Source organism: Parasteatoda tepidariorum, chromosome 2, assembly GCF_982258835.1.
Source record: "Parasteatoda tepidariorum strain Cologne lab strain chromosome 2, Ptep-v5.0, whole genome shotgun sequence".
NCBI classification, from domain to species: Eukaryota; Metazoa; Arthropoda; class Arachnida; order Araneae; family Theridiidae; genus Parasteatoda; species Parasteatoda tepidariorum.
This window is the reverse complement of record NC_141756.1, coordinates 102,927,485-102,944,729: the sequence shown is the minus strand read 5'-3', so window position 1 is coordinate 102,944,729 and position 17,245 is coordinate 102,927,485. Positions and strand designations below refer to the sequence as shown.

The 17,245-nt window shown below is 31.5% G+C and overlaps 1 protein-coding gene across 1 annotated transcript in view; it reads left to right on the top strand.

Annotated features, from left to right (window-relative positions):
- The window catches only part of LOC107445291 (Na(+)/citrate cotransporter-like), a 30,731-nt gene extending 13,725 nt beyond the window's left edge, over positions 1 to 17,006 (top strand). The window contains exons 7-13 of the mRNA XM_087157924.1: positions 673 to 786; positions 2,197 to 2,277; positions 5,511 to 5,618; positions 5,703 to 5,880; positions 10,846 to 11,007; positions 14,007 to 14,144; positions 15,585 to 17,006. Coding sequence (XP_087014050.1) covers positions 673 to 786; positions 2,197 to 2,277; positions 5,511 to 5,618; positions 5,703 to 5,880; positions 10,846 to 11,007; positions 14,007 to 14,144; positions 15,585 to 15,767 — 964 coding nt within the window. The 3' untranslated portion in view covers positions 15,768 to 17,006. The remainder of the gene's footprint in view (positions 1 to 672; positions 787 to 2,196; positions 2,278 to 5,510; positions 5,619 to 5,702; positions 5,881 to 10,845; positions 11,008 to 14,006; positions 14,145 to 15,584) is intronic.
- Positions 17,007 to 17,245: the final 239 nt, after the last annotated feature.

Here is a 17,245-nt window from a genome sequence, read left to right as displayed (position 1 = left end):
TAGTTATAGTATAGTTAGTTATGAGTAACAGTTATAAAAATAGCATATTGTTCCCCAAAAAAAGCCTTTAAGATATGTTGTTTTTGCTGCTGAGGTACGACCAAATGGGTAAAACCGGGTACCACGATTGTGTGGTTCTGTTTTCAAGCGGACAAGCTCTGAATTACACTCCATATTGACTTGTTGTTGTTGATTAATTCACCGTTCCTATGCAGATAAGTTTGTTTTACTATGTCAATTCTCTTTTTCTTTTAACTCGCCTTATTTATTGATCATTACTGTAAAAAAATTAAACTTGAGGGGTGCTTAATCAAGAAAAATTGATTGATAAAATGGATATTTTACAGAATTTTCCCAGTGAATATTTGTATTCCTAATCTATCACGTAGGCGTAAAAAATGCATTCCTGATTCGAATTTTTACATGCCCCGGGCATGCAGGACAATATAGCTTCGAGTTTTATTTAGAAATAAAGATAAGCATAAAGCAAATTAATGGAATATTCAGTAGAAATGCCATTAATTTTTTTCCAGTACTTCTGGAAACAAGTTTTTTTAAAAATGTTTCTTAAAAAAATATCATTTTCAATTTATTAAAGAAAAGCCAAATCTGTCTTATATATTCATACTGGTAAACTCATGTTTTCTAAAAATACTATTTGTTATTATTTAGACATTTTCCTGAAAGCGATGAAATAAATTTTGCCACTTGGATGATTTACAGTGTTCCAGGAATGCTCCTATGCACTGTAATTGCCTGGTTCTATTTATGGAAAATCTATCTCAGGTAATTATGATTTTTATAATTCTAAAATAAAAAATTTGTAGGAGGCGAAGATTTAAAGATACTGAATACAATTAAATTCAAACAATATTTTTTTCTAACGGTCGCTGAACAGCCGATCCAATTTTTGGTTTTATGACTACTAATGTTCAACTCCGTAGCCTTGTAATTTCGAACCCAATCCAGAAGACAAGGGAACTCCTGGATCAAGTATTGCCAGAAATTTATCTCCGTTGAGGTCTTTTCGATGGAACTAACCCGCATTTGCGTTACATGGAAAGGAGGACCACGAAAACCTCCCACGGTTAACCTGACGGCAAGGGGATTCTAACCCATGATCCGCCTACCACTGAGGATATTTCACGTCAGTACTGTGGTCGGTGCAAGCCAGATGCGGAATTCGTATCGACCAGCCATTGCCGCGATTTGAACTAGGTGCACCTCATTGGAAGGCGAACGCTCTTACCCCTAAGCCATCGCAGCTCATTTCCAACAATATTGATCAAAAGTTTTATTTGTGTCGGCGGTGATAAACAACATGTTGAACAATCAAAGAACATACAATTCCATGATTGCATTGTTGTACATTCATATGAAAATAATTAAAACTATTTAAAATATGTTCTAAAAATATAAGAAGTTCTATGTATTTATGAAAATTGAAGACTTCTTTTGGTATAATCGAAATGAAGCAAAATAAAGTTTGACATAAATTGAGCACCAAAACCACGGCGCTCTTCATCAAGATGAGGCGTGAGTGATGAGAACACAGCAACGTATTGGAAGCAAGAAACCGACGAAAGAAAGAAATGAAAATATTTTTTAGTGGAGGCAACAAGACAAACCTTAGTAAGTAAGGAAACATGGCTGATATAGGCGAATCAGGGCAGAGTATATTTACATGCGCTATGTGGGGGGTGGAGCACAGCTGAGAGGGAGTTGATATGAATGAAAAACGACTCAATAAGGGTATCACGGGGATCTCTAGTGTCAAAAGTAGATAAAATCTTGGCGTTAATTCCAAGTGTATTTGCCTAAATATTTTTCTGAAATAACTAATTATATAATAGTTTTTCATAGGTTCATAAATTCTACATGGCTATAATTCTATATTTATTTTTATACATTTGTGAACACATAACAGATTTTGAATATATGTATTTTGAAACACATATATGTTAAGTCCACGGATACATACAGTATTCTGAAATATGTGTATGTAATATCGATGGATAACAATGATAAATTTGAGAGTAAAAATTTAAAAAAAATCAATGTGTTTTTGAAACTTTCAGAATTTTAAACAGGTTGTTACGATACTATTTTTTTATACTACGATACTATTTTTATTTTACTGTTGCTATTTATTATTATTATCATTAATCCTAATTTGAAACGTTTTTTTTTATAAAGGAAATCGAAGTACAACCCTACTTTAAAACAGGAATTATTTGAAACTATTTCAAAGCGGTACGAAGAACTAGGTCCCTTATCGTAAGTATTTACGTGTCACGCTTTTGCTGCTTTCTGCTTCGGAAACATGGTATTTTATTTTGTTTTCTGTTACTTGCGAAGCCATTCAAACCGAAATATTTGCAGAGACATCTGTTAAATTTGGATTTGGCCAGCAAACTTGTTGCTTCAAATATAGTTTTTATTACCCATTGACAAAATGGGCCTTGGTTTGGATTTTATGGCGTCCTCACACTTTTCAACTACAATAATAATCAAGAGTAATAGTAGACAGTGTACATGCGTTGCTATTGCGACGGCTGCTGTTTGATAATTTTTTTAGAATTCTTTTTTTCTTTTCACTTTTAATTTTGTTATGCATTAAGTGGGTGAGTTTATTTTTGAGATATGGGACCAGAGAGATCCCATAAATACTTCTTGAGTTGTGAATAAAAGAGAATTTCTTCATTTGAACAATATTTTTGTTTTTATTGTTTTAGTTAAGAATCAGAAATTCTAACCTACAGTTCAAAGTGGATCGTTTTCAATACTAATTCAAGCGAATATCACAAATGAAGAGTGTCCAAACTGATTGACACTGTCACAAAAGTTAGAGTTAAATCATAAAAAGAACGATGCCAAGGCCTAAACTTATCGAGGCTGAAAAAGCCAAAGCCAAAGAACTTAGACGGGAATATCTTAAGCGTTACACACAAACAGAAAAATGAAAGGATTCCGTTCGCAAGCGCGAGCATGCAGCCCTTCCCTCACAAACATACCAAAGTAGTTGAGAAAACTGAACCCTACCATAGATCGAGATCACCAGTTAGGGATAAAAGGATCCATTGTCAATAACTTACACAAGATCGTAGACTGTCTTCCCCGCAATATAAATGATTCCTTCACTATTCATGTAAAATTGAAAAAAAAGCCTAGCTTTCAAATTATATTTCATGTATGAACTTGTGAATCCGAAACGGGTGTATGATGCAGCTTACAGTCTCCATCAAACGCCAATCTACCAATCCGAAGATGTTAATATTGATCTCGATTAGCTGCTCAATGTTTATTCAGTCATCAAAAGAATTTACTCAGAATGTGTCTGCGGCGATCACAATTTTCCACATTTTGCAGTGAATTGTATTTTTTTCTTTTTTAGTTTTTTCGTTTTTTAATTTCTCTCAGTAGAATCATCTGTTGATATACTAATTCTGAAATTGTGAGAGAATAAATTAATTTGTTCCATAAGTAGAAGGCTGCAAATCGTGCGCTTTTTTGTCTTTTAGTTACTTCAAACTGATAATTTGAAAAATCTTTATTTGACTGCAAAAATTGTCAAACATATTTTAACACCCTGTATTATATGCAAAATAAAAAAAAACCGAATCACATCACTTCTAAGTTTCAATCTAGGGCAATTCCACGGAAGTGTCAACTTTTAAGTGAAATTTTTTTTTATGAATTGCATATTTTAATTTTAAAAATATGTTCAAAAATAGCCAAAGTCTACATATTGCCGTTTCATTTTTGATAATTTTAAATTTTTTGAATCTGGCAATATTCTAAAGTAATCACATGGCTGACAAGTGAATTGTTCACATTTGTGCTCAAATTGCTTTCTTGAAAAATACTTATAAAATAAAAGAAATGTATCTTTCTTTTGCAATATTTTGATAAAAATATGCATATAGAACAAAATTTAAACATTTTAAGTTTAATATAAAAAATAAAAATAACTTCTTTTACGTCATTCCGTCACATGTCTTAATAATGCATAAATTTCCTGAGAACGAAGATAAGATGTGACATTGGCAAGTTAGATATAAAACCTCTTCAGAGACAACCTAATTTTCAAACTGTTGAAATTTTTACTAATTCTTATATAAATACTAATCCTGTTTATCTGTTGCATTCTGTTTATCATTTACATATTAATAAAACATTTTTTAAATGAAGGCTTTCTTCTACTAAACTTTTTGTCATTCCGTCACAGCAAATAGATGTTAATAACTGCTAGCCAACCTGAGGTAAATTTTCCAAATTCCCATTTTACATTGCTTACACATTATACTAAAAGTATAAAATAGTTCAGAAAAATAATAGCTGCAAAATTCGCAGAAACTACCAGTTCTAAGCGGCATGCCAAAAGCTTGGTTGCCAAAATGTCATTCCGTCACGCAAATAAAAAGTTCGTAAAATTAAAAGTAAAAAAGATAGAAAATCCTGTTTTTTTAGTTTATGAAGCGCATTATGCCAATAATAATGATATGCATGAGAAAAAAAAGTATTTTATTTGAAATTAGATACATAGAAACTTCAATTAATTGTTATTTTGCAAGTCAAAATGTCATTCCGTCACATATGGAATTGCCCTCTACTGTTTGGCCTTTTACAAACCAAATTAAAATTTTAATGGTTCTAAAAGCTGCTTTAAATCTACCAAAAGCGACGCAGTTACCGAAAATTGCTTTAATCGAATAAAAAATACTAATTAGTTTAGAAAAAATTATTTTGACGTGACCATTCGAGTTTTATTTTTCTTTCCACTGGAAAAAAATCATTCGCCAAAACACAATTTTATTCGCCAAATTTCCGATTTTATCGCATTTGGCGAGGTGGCGAAATCCTAGCGACGATCCTGATTATGGTAAATTTTCATTATTCTGTGTTGGCTACGATCAACAGCATTTTTTTCGGTGCCTAATAAAACTATGTATAGTTCATCTTTCATTTGATAAGTTAATCCCTCTTTTTTTTTTATCTTATAATATAAAACTACCCGAAAAAGTGGGGGATATCTCCATATCGTGATCTGACACACCAACTACAATCGCCAAGGTGCCAAATAGATTTTAAACTTGCTAATTTACCAAAAAAAAAAAAAAAAACAAAAAAAAACATATAGATGTTTACTAGTTGTACTTGTAGATGGCTACTAGTTGTACTTTTCAAGTTGGCCCCATTCTGTAATGTTTTTTTTTTTTTTCGTTAAACGCTGCCCGGAAGTTACCAAAACTTGGCGATTATTCTGCCACTGATCACGGTACGGAAATTTCCCCGAAAAAGTGACAAATAATTGTAAAATAAAATTTTACAAAACTATTTTGGCTTATGCTAAAGCTGGCTTTGCTAACGATTTTAGTTTTGCTAACGAATTATAGTGGAATAGTATTAATGAATAGATATTTATTATCTATTAATCCCGTATCAAGAACCGGTATACCACTAGTATAGAATACGACAAAAAAAAATTTTTTTTTCATTATACATTTTAGATATTGCGAGAAAGTGGTTTCGACATTGTTCGTAATTTTGCTGTTGTTGTGGTTGACACGTGACCCAAAAGTTATGAATGGATGGAGTAAGCTAGTGGGATTTGACAAGTAAGAATTTCTGTACATCAGAACTGTATCCAATAAATCAATCTATCTACTGATGCATGCCATAAATTATATATTTTGTTCCAGAAAAGTTGGAGATGTAGTACCCGCAATTGCAATTTCTTTCCTATTGTTCCTTTTGCCCTCCGATATCAAAAAATTTGAAAATGGTCCCATCTTGAAATTTGAGAAAGCTTCAAAACAAATTCCATGGGGACTTATCCTTATTTTTGGAGGAAGCTATTCCCTTGCATCTGCTGCTCAGGTATACAAGAACTTTTTTTTTTTTAAGAAATCCATTGTCTTTTTTAAAACATTCTCATTTTAAGCAAATATAATCCCATAAAGAATTTAGTTTTAACATTATGAGTTGTATTGTAAAGTTAGGTTTTATTCTATTCAATCTACGCAAGAACAAAATGTTCCGTAACCACCACCCTTAAGTATACCTATTTTTAGAGTCTTTGTAAGAATGCAAGTCTGAAAATTAACACATAATATTTAGGCGAGAAAACAAAACTGAAATCTAATGAATCATTAATTAGGAAGCTAAAATCATGAAGTCTTGTTTAATTTCACGATGAAATTAAACCGGATTATTAGAAGAAGTGTCTTTAAACAATTAACCCCTTAATGATCGGTTAATTTTCAAGAAAACGGTCATTAAAGTGCCTATTTTGTCAAATGCACGTATTTGATTAATGCTGATATCTAGTCTAAAATAAAATAACTATCTACAATTACCTTAAAAATATCCTGGTACTGCCACCTGGTGTGTAAAATGAGAAATAAAATGTTTTCCGGACAAAAGAAATGAATTAGTTTTATTCTTATTGGCGCGTTACTACTGAACACTCCAGCTGGAAAATTTTACAGGAGCGAGAAATAGAGCGTGAAGCCTCAACTCACCATTTTAACAGGAGCGAGAAGGAAAGGGTAAAACTGGTTTTGTTTCAAAACCATTTCTTTCACTTGTGAAAAGACATATTACTACGAGTTTTTCCTGCAATCCACTTTCATATTATCAGCCCTACCACTAATGTGTTTATTTTTTAAATTCTTTTTTTGTTAGAGGTTTTAAAACTATACATTAATGACGTGTATAACGGTACACCATGTACAAAATTGGGGTTTACAATTATATGATTACTTGTAATCATGACACGTCATCCGTTAAGTTCATAATTAGTTGATTACTTACGATTAAAATCATGCGTAGGTTGCGATAACTTGTTGTTGCTTGAACTTATACCAAGCCTTGAAGATAACAAGTAATTTCATGTTTATTTTAATTGCTTTTTTTTGTTGTGGTTTACCTTGTAGCACAGTAGTATTTTATTATTTGTTGTGTGAGAAATGGCAACATTCATTATTTTTTGAGATGATAAAAATCAGTAAGAAAAAGCTGTTACGTGTGAAAAGAATATAACATTGTTGTTTTTAGTCAAATGAAATCTGTGTTTATCTTGAAGTATTATTTAAATACAAACCAACCTAAGTAAATACGTGTGGAAGCCAATATCCACGTCATTACCTGTAATGTGATTGTTGGTAACTGTAGGTCATGGAATAAGGAATCGATTGCACGTGTTATAAAAATGTATGTTAAGGGTGGTGATTACGTGACACGCTATACAAAGTCTTCTGTAATGTATACCTTTAAAACATATTTTTATTGATATTTATTAGCGATTAAGCAAAAAAAAAAACATTAGAGCCGAAGCATGTACACTTAAGTGAGTTTAAAATGCCTTATCAGGCTCACAGGTAAACATTAGTAAACAGGCTTGCTCATTGGTTAAATTTAATCTCCTATAATATCTCAATTCTTGTGATCCAGAGCGCGTTAGTAACATAACGGTACTTAATATATAAAATTTCGACATTACAATCAGTGTTTTGGCAACAAAAGAATATGAGAAATATTTAATAATTTTACTGAATTGATATTTTCCAGGTGCGAAGAAAGTTATTTTTCTGTTTGTTCCGGTTGTTTTCTCTATTAGAAAATAATATGTCATTTGTTTTCTACGTGCGATGTGTTACATTAAAATTGGATATTAAGCATCACCAGGAGTCAGAAAGACAAATTGGATTATGATATTGTGCATTTGAAATTATTTTATACACTGATGGACAAATCTTTTCTTTTTTAAATTTTTTGTTTTTATTTTTTGTTGCATGATACTTTTTTTTTAACAGATCTTAAATACTTTCGCATTACTGTTTTTAAAACTGCAATCGGTTTCTCGAAGCTACTGTATTTTTTTAAATTATATTTTTAGTGTTTTTTTTTTAAACAAGTTGGAGTATATATATATATATATATATATATATATATATATATATATATATATATATATATATATATATATATTAATATAAAATAATAAAATATATTTTTAAAATAAATTGAAAGACACTTATAATTCTTAAACATGCTAAATCATACTTTTTATTTTAAGGCAAATATCTCATTGCATTAATTGGCTTTGTCCAGATATAACTAGAAGTATTGTCTAGACATAACAGACAGTTTCAACCATTGTTTATTCTTACCAGATAAAAGCAACATTGTTTTTTTTCCTCTTTTTTTTTTCATTTGAGTAAAGGGATTTCGTGATATGCAGTAGTTAAGTGACTTATCTAGTTCAGCTTTGATGAAACTTACTTGGTGAAATACTTATCAGTAATTAATTCGAGTAGACACTGGATTAAGACAAACAAAAATCAATTTATTAATCTCGGAAGACCGTAATTCGTTCCCAATTCGTTAAGAATCATCATTTGTTTGTCTTGAGGCTGTTTTTCGAACCCTCCGTCGTAATATGAAATGATGCTTTTTTGCGAATAATATGCTATTTTTATAACTGTTGTGAGTTTGCAACTGTTACTCATGACTGTTAGGTCAAGTTTAGCCTATCTAAAGACAGCGCTGTCTTTGTCTCCGCTGTATTTGTTTGCCTTAAGGCTGTTTTTCGAAGGCTCCGTCGTAATATGAAATGATGCCTTTTTGCGAATAATAGGCTATTTTTATAATTGTTGTGAGTTTGCAACTGTTACTCATGATTGTTAGGTCAAGTTTAGCCTATCTAAAGACAGCGCTGTCTTTGTCTGCGCTGTATTTGTTTGCCTTAAGGCTGTTTTTCGAAGGCTCCGTCGTAATATGAAATGATGCATTTTTGCGAATAATAGGCTATTTTTATAACTGTTGTGAGTTTGCAACTGTTACTCATGACTGTTAGGTCAAGTTTAGCCTATCTAAAGACAGCGCTGTCTTTGTCTACGCTGTATTTGTTTGCCTTAAGGCTGTTTTTCGAAGGCTCCGTCGTATTATGAAATGATGCTTTTTTGCGAATAATAGGCTATTTTTATAACTGTTGTGAGTTTGCAATTGTTACTCATGACTGTTAGGTCAAGTTCAGCCTATTTAAAGACAGCGCTGTCTTTGTCTACGCTGTATTTGTTTGCCTTAAGGCTGTTTTTCGAAGGCTCCGTCGTAATATGAAATGATGCTTTTTTGCGAATAATAGGCTATTTTTATAACTGTTGTGAGTTTGCAACTGTTACTCATGACTGTTAGGTCAAGTTCAGCCTATCTAAAGACAGCGCTGTCTTTGTCTACGCTGTATTTGTTTGCCTTAAGGCTGTTTTTCGAAGGCTCCGTCGTAATATGAAATGATGCTTTTTTGCGAATAATAGGCTATTTTTATAACTGTTGTCAGTTTGCAACTGTTACTCATGACTGTTATGTCAAGTTTAGCTTATCTAAAGACAGCGCTGTCTTTGTCTACGCTGTATTTGTTTGCCTTAATGCTGTTTTTCGAAGGCTCCGTCGTAATATGAAATGATGTTTTTTTGCGAATAATAGGCTATTTTTATAACTGTTGTCAGTTTGCAACTGTTACTCATGACTGTTATGTCAAGTTTAGCCTATCTAAAGACAGCGCTGTCTTGTCTACGCTGTATTTGTTTCCTTTAAGGTTGTTTTTCGAAGGCTCCGTCGTAATATGAAATGATGCTTTTTTGCGAATAATAGGCTATTTTTATAACTGTTGTGAGTTTGCAACTGTTACTCATGACTGTTATGTCAAGTTTAGCTTATCTAAAGACAGCGCTGTCTTCGTCTACGCTGTATTTGTTTGTCTTCAGGCTGTTTTTCAAAGGCTCTGTCGTAATATGAAATGATGCTTTCTTGTGAATAATATGATATTTTTATAGCTGTTGTGAGTTTGCAACTGTTACTCATGACGGTTTACCCTATCTAAAGACAGCGCTGTCTTTGTCTACGCTTATTTTGAAAATGGCGCAAAATGTCAATATGGAGAAGAGCCACAGTATTTGTAGAAATGAAAAGCGTTTGTGGTCTACTTTTTTATATTTAGAAACTTACCAGTTCCAATGCTGCATCATCTAGCTCATAAAAATTTGCAAAAAATGAGAACACGGCAGTGATTTTCATAGTTTTCTCCTCGGTAAAAAATTTTTTTTTGAAAAAAAGTTTAATAACTTTTAAAATATTTAAGTTAGTTGTCAGCTTTAATTCCCAGATTTACAGCAAGATAATATGCAGTTTAAAATTTTGCTTCAAATGTGAGGCTCTTAAACAGCGGCTTTTTTATTTTTCTGTTCCACAGAACTTCGAAAATCAGCGTTAAATAATCTTTATACCTAAAACAACGAGAATGACGCCAAATGTTTAAAATATAATTTTTTACACTGATAATTTCCTGAACGAAAAAATTGATGTCATACTGTGTTCTAATTGCTAAGATACTATTTATTGTATTTTATACATTGTTAGAATCTTATTTATTTTTTTGTTAACCGAAGCAAAACTCAAAACTCCAGGGCAGAGTTGTCTCTTGTCACAAATTTGCTATGGCTTTTAGTATCAGGATTTGATGCTCCACAGTTAGAACTTTTGAAGTGCGTGGAACTTTAACAGCATTCAAATATTCTAAATAAGGGGTAAACTTATCCTAAAATTCTCGTTCTTAAACTTGATTGTAGGATCAAAACTTGAAATCCTCAGTTTCGTTTAACTCGAATAGAAAAATTATTCAATATTTGTAACTTATCAAGCAATTTCGCTCCTTATTATAGCTCTAAACATCGATGTAAAGCTTTAACGCTGAATTTTTTTTCTGAAACTATGTATATTAATGTGTTGTGTGAATTGATGTCTTTGTTTTTAACAGAAAGTACTAAGTTAATTTTTTTTCTTTAGAAATCAGGGTTGTCGTCAGTCATTGAGAAATATATGACGCATCTTGAAGTGCTGCCCCCTGGTTTAATTGTTGCAACTGTTTGTTTCATGACAGCTATGGCAACTGAAATCATGAGCAACTTAACAACTACCATCATACTGTTTCCCATTGTTAGCAAAATGGTGAGGAAGGTGTACTGTTTGTGTAATATTTAAACTTTATAAAGGGAATGAAAATATTTGATAAGAATAAGGTATTACATAAGAATTAGTATTAATAATATTTACAAATTAAAATATTTAGTTTAAAAGGTTTTAAACAGTGATTTTCATTTTATTTTTCTTAGTGAAAGATGTGTTCCACTACTAAAATCTGTTTGCTTGCATATCAATGCAAGGCGCGTTGCAAAATGTTGACCTCCTCTCGATTTCCTTTTATAATTTTATTGTACGTAATGCTAAGAAATGCAATTAATTTACATTAATTGTATTGTCAAACGTACAAAAAGGCACTCAAGTTTTTCTTCCCACAAATGCCCCTTTGTTGATTCAAATTGCAAATGCACTACGAGGCATTCCATCTACAAGCTTCTATAACATCGGGGAGTCAATGGTTTTCCATGCAGAAATAATGGCTACTTTCAAATCCCGTGTGTTGTTATATTGCTTGCCGTTTGTGTAAACAACCCTTGCGAGAATTCCCTATAAGTTCTTCATGGGGTTCGAGTCCTGAGAAACAACAGGCCAATCCATGGTGTGCACCCTATTAGTGAGAAACTATTTCTAAGTTGATTTAGCGACATGAATTGAGGCACTATTCATGTCATTGGTAAGGCCAAAATGATCCCCAGATTATTACTTCTCCAAAGGGTAACAAATACGTTTCCAGTATGTCTTGGTAATCTGTGGCCTTCATAGGCCTTGAAGGAAAAGTAAGGTTTACTTTACCATTGTATCCAAATACTCCCCACATCATTAAGGACCCACCACCTTGCTGTTTTTTTTTGTGAAAATTTGTACCTCCTTACGTAGGTCATGCCAGTAGCAACTGCAATTGTCAGGTCCATCTAAATAAAAAAAATTTCGTCTCTGAACACTACTGTTCTCTACTCGAATATTCTTTTCTCCAAGTTAGAAGAATCGTCAGGTCCATCTAAATTAATTTTTTTTCTGTCTCTGAACACTACTGTTCTCTACTCGAATATTCTTTTCTCCAAGTTAGAAGAATTGTCAGGTCCATCTAAATTAATTTTTTTTTCGTCTCTGAACACTACCGTTCACTACTGGAATATTCTTTTCTCCAAGTTAGAAGAATTGTCATGTCCATCTAAATTAAATTTTCTTTCGTCTCTGAACACTACCGTTCACTACTGGAATATTCTTTTCTCCAAGTTAGAAGAATTGTCATGTCCATCTAAATTAAATTTTCTTTCGTCTCTAACACTACCGTTCACTACTGGAATATTCTTTTCTCCAAGTTAGAAGAATTGTCATGTCCATCTAAATTAAATTTTTTTTCGTCTCTTAACACTACCGTTCACTACTGGAATATTCTTTTCTCCAAGTTAGAAGAATTGTCATGTCCATCTAAATTAATTTTTTTTTCGTCTCTGAACACTACCGTTCACTACTGGAATATTCTTTTCTCCAAGTTAGAAGAATTGTCATGTTCATCTAAATTAAATTTTCTATCGTCTCTTAACACTACCGCTCACTACTCGAATATTCTTTTCTCCAAGTTAGAAGAATTGTCATGTCCATCTAAATTAAAATTTTTTTCGTCTCTGAACACTACCGTTCACTACTGGAATATTCTTTTCTCCAAGTTAGAAGAATTGTCATGTCCATCTAAATTAAATTTTTTTTCGTCTCTAACACTACCGTTCACTACTGGAATATTCTTTTCTCCAAGTTAGAAGAATTGTCATGTTCATCTAAATTAAATTTTCTTTCGTCTCTTAACACTACCGCTCACTACTCGAATATTCTTTTCTCCAAGTTAGAAGAATTGTCATGTCCATCTAAATTAAAATTTTTTTCGTCTCTGAACACTACCGTTCACTACTGGAATATTCTTTTCTCCAAGTTAGAAGAATTGTCATGTCCATCTAAATTAAATTTTTTTTCGTCTCTAACACTACCGTTCACTACTGGAATATTCTTTTCTCCAAGTTAGAAGAATTGTCATGTTCATCTAAATTAAATTTTCTTTCGTCTCTTAACACTACCGCTCACTACTCGAATATTCTTTTCTCCAAGTTAGAAGAATTGTCATGTCCATCTAAATTAAATTTTTTTTCGTCTCTGAACACTACCGTTCACTACTGGAATATTCTTTTCTCCAAGTTAGAAGAATTGTCATGTCCATTTAAATTAAATTTTTTTTCGTCTCTTAACACTACCGTTCACTACTGGAATATTCTTTTCTCCAAGTTAGAAGAATTGTCATGTTCATCTAAATTAAATTTTTTTTCGTCTCTGAACACTACTGTTCTCTACTTGAATATTCTTTTCTCCAAGTTCGAAGAACAGCTCAGGGAGTTTCTGTTATTCGAAGTTGAATTTTACTTTTTTTTTGGTACTCTATGTTTCCACATCTTTCAATTCTGGACAAAATTGACCTATGCACATTAATATCAGGATTACGTGAGAGTTCTCCTAAACTTGCTTCGCTACTGCTAAGCTCCCTGATAATGCTCCTTTCTTGTCTGGAGGTCAACGACCTAGGCCCCCACCCTACAATTCTTTGGTGTCATATTGATTTCCAAGTTTTAAAAAATTATTTTTATTGCGATGGATGAGCCAGGTTTCATAAAATTGCAGCGGATCACAATTGCATAGAGCACCAAACACTTGCCACGAGTTTATTTTGGTGAATATTGGACTTTTCGGAGTGAGTTTTGGTGATTCATCGTTATTCAAGCTGGCACCACAGCCAACTACCACTAGAACCAAATATGCTATTAGTGTTTTGCGTGGTGCCGGTGTTTCACGATATATCTCGATCTCATATTTCTGAATAATTTGAATTACCGTTTCTTGTCCAATAAAATTTATAAATTTAAAAAAATATTTTTTTTAAAGCTTACGATGTTAAAAACGGTAAAACATTAAGGTAATGCCAAATAATAAAATATTAAAGTTGACTAATGTAATTATCTTGGTAATCTAATACTTTACAGGCAGTTGCCTTGGGGATAAATCCTTTGTACCTGTTGCTACCGCAAGTAAACGCAAGTTCTTTCGCCTTCATGTTGCCTATTGGAACTGCACCCAATACACTGGTATTTGCAACTGGTGATATGAAAACCTGGGACATGGTAAGTACAGAGAAATTATTGTCTATGTTTTTAATGTATAAAATAAGATTAAATAACACTATCAGAGTGTACCTTAGAGTTTTTTTTTACATTATAAATATTCTCCTGCAAAAAAAAATCAAATTGAAAATATCTAAGCAATATAATTGAGTACTGAAAATAAAAGAGGAATATTTTCGTCAATTTTATAAAAAATTTTTTTTACATAAAAATTAGAAAATTTAATAGTTAGTTTACATAGACGTAGCGCTTTTACAATGAAACATTTGGCTTTGAAACTAGATCAATAATTTTTGATTTCGAAATTGATTTTCTCATGTTTTTCTGTCGTGATTATGTACCTACTATAATTATATATCAAATATTATAAATTATTTCTGTATGAATTAATTAGTTATCCTAATGGGATTTAATATCGACTATGTAAACCTTCATCTATCAAAAGGTACCTCCTGATAGAATTAAGTTTGTCTTATAATAGTGAATTGGTATTTAATAGTGGTAGATATTTTGTAATCTGGCAATCTTGTTACGAAAATATTTTAAATCATTCTTGAAAAATTTCCCGTTCATGTAAGTTCATTTGAATTCGTTAATCGCTTTATAGATTTCGTTTTATGCTTTTTTATGTTTTTTCTTTACATTTTATTTTCTGCTTTTACGTGATATTTTTACTTAATGTGTTCTATCTCATTTGTTGTAATTTTTTTGTAAATTTATTTTGAGTGCTTCTCACACTATTGTATTGATATATTTTGCTTTGGCTATATTGATACAATAGCAGAAAGCACTCCTTTTTGCGGATATAATCGTGTGAGCTGATGAAAAGATTATATCTTTTATTTTCCGGACTTTTATTATTATTTCCCCCCCCCCCCATTTTTTCGAATTTTTTTCCCAGATTTGTATTGTTTCTATTATTATTATTTTTTTTCTAACCCTTTTTTCATTGTTCTGTAATTTTTTCCATGTTTTCCCTACATTTTGAACTTATATATATATTTGGATAATTATTCTTTATTCAGAAATATTGCATCTATTGTAAAGGACGTGTCCTGATGAAGATCTTTACGTTTTCCCAATAAAAGTTTTTCCCCATTTTATTTTATTATTATTCTTTGTGTTTATATATATATATATATATATATATATATATATATATATATATATATATATATATATATATATATATATATATATATATATATATATATGAAAAAAAAAAACGAAACGCCGGTACTATAGCCAATTAACACTAGAACTAAATATATTAGTGTTAATGCTATATGAGTAAAAACATTATAAACCACATACCATAAGAGTTACATACTATAAGTTATGTTATATACTATAAGAGTAAAAACGTTTAAAATGCTTTTAGTTATCGGTGTTGTAAGTAAGGGTAGTTATTTCCTTTCTGTCTAATATTTTTAATTTCAGGCTAAACCAGGAATTTTTATGAATGTGCTTTGTGTTGCGGTCCAAATGTTGATGATAAATTCCTTAGGATCCCTCATGTTTGATGTCCATAACTTTCCAGAGTGGGCCAATAATACTGCTATGCTTCAACATAAAATGCCAATAAACGAAACATTATTGAACAATGCTACAAAAGTTTTTTAAAGACATCTTATACTAATTCAATCGTGAATAATATAAATGAACAGCGTAATAATAATTATGAAATAATTTTTTAAATTATGTATCTCTTGCGAGTGTAACGTTCGAGAGGTATGAGGTAAATGTTTAAGAATAGCATAAGAAAACAGTTAGCCAGTTTTCACGGTTAAAAGTGTCAATATTTACAATTTCCAAATAGCAACACCCTCTATTTTCTTTCACCTTGCATCAAAAATGTTCTGGGTTCGAATCCTGGACAAGGCATGGATGTTCTTTCATTTTCTGTATTATCTGTCCTTACTGTGGGAACAATGTTGGCTCACCTAATATGATGGTGGTCTGAAAGAGTGGCCAACAAATCTGCCCTTCAGATGCCTATATTAACGAAAAGTCATTATTCTCCAGGTGGGAGTTGGAAATTTTTTTAAATTCCTTTTACATCGAATTCGATCATTTCAATAAGAAATTTAAAATGGAATTAAATGGAAAGCCATGTTCTTAACATTAAAAATGGCGGTGCTAGACAGCGATGAAGAGAAGAGTACATCATAAAATTTTGAATTATACAGAGACTCAGCCGTACTAAATGTGCTTTGGCGACAATGGAAAAACAGTAAATAAACACATTGATATTACAGCTTGTTCTTTTCCTGTCTGTCCGATTTTAAATTATGTTAAAAGCATTCTACTAAATGCATTAAATTCGTTAAAGTGAGGATCCTATTCCGATGTTGCCATTTGGACAATGCTGTCGTTGTAATAATAAATATGAGAGTTAGATAAACATTTTAAAGCTTTCTTGAGTGCGTACCTCATGATACTTTTATAATTTTTTTATTCTGTTTTCTTGAACGATATACTAGCTAGAGCAGGGTTTCCAACTTACATTAGGCCGGGGTCCAGAATTAAGAACCCCAGTCAAAGGGCGGGCAGCAACTTTATCAAAATTTTATATAGGTCTGTTTTATGTTTGAAAGAGCATTAAATATAACTGTCGGAATTTTATCAAGTTGCACAAAACAAAAGTATTGAATTACAAATTAAAATAAGAAGTATATTTTTAAAAATATTTAATTGCATGTTAAAAAGTTCTGGTCTCAAAATTTGCAAATTTAAATAATTTCGTCCAAAATGAGTGGTTTCAAAAAGTTAAATCGGAAAATTTCCTCGAGAAAATTTCTGATACGAACATGCTAAATTATATTCAAAAAAAAAAAAAAAAAAAAAACGAAATAAAAAAAGAGCAACATACACGATTTTTCTCCTATTTGAATAAATATTTTCTCGGATGCGGAACCTGAGAAATAAATTTTTTTGCACCGTTAATATGTTAAATTTCACAGAAACGAAGAAATTAGGTTTTTTTTTTAAACGAAAGAAAAGTATTTTAAACCCATATAGATTTTTTACAAAAATTCTTCCCAAGAAATGACAGCTAATAAATTTTAGTTCGCTGGCCACGAAAAAAAGGCTTCGCTGGC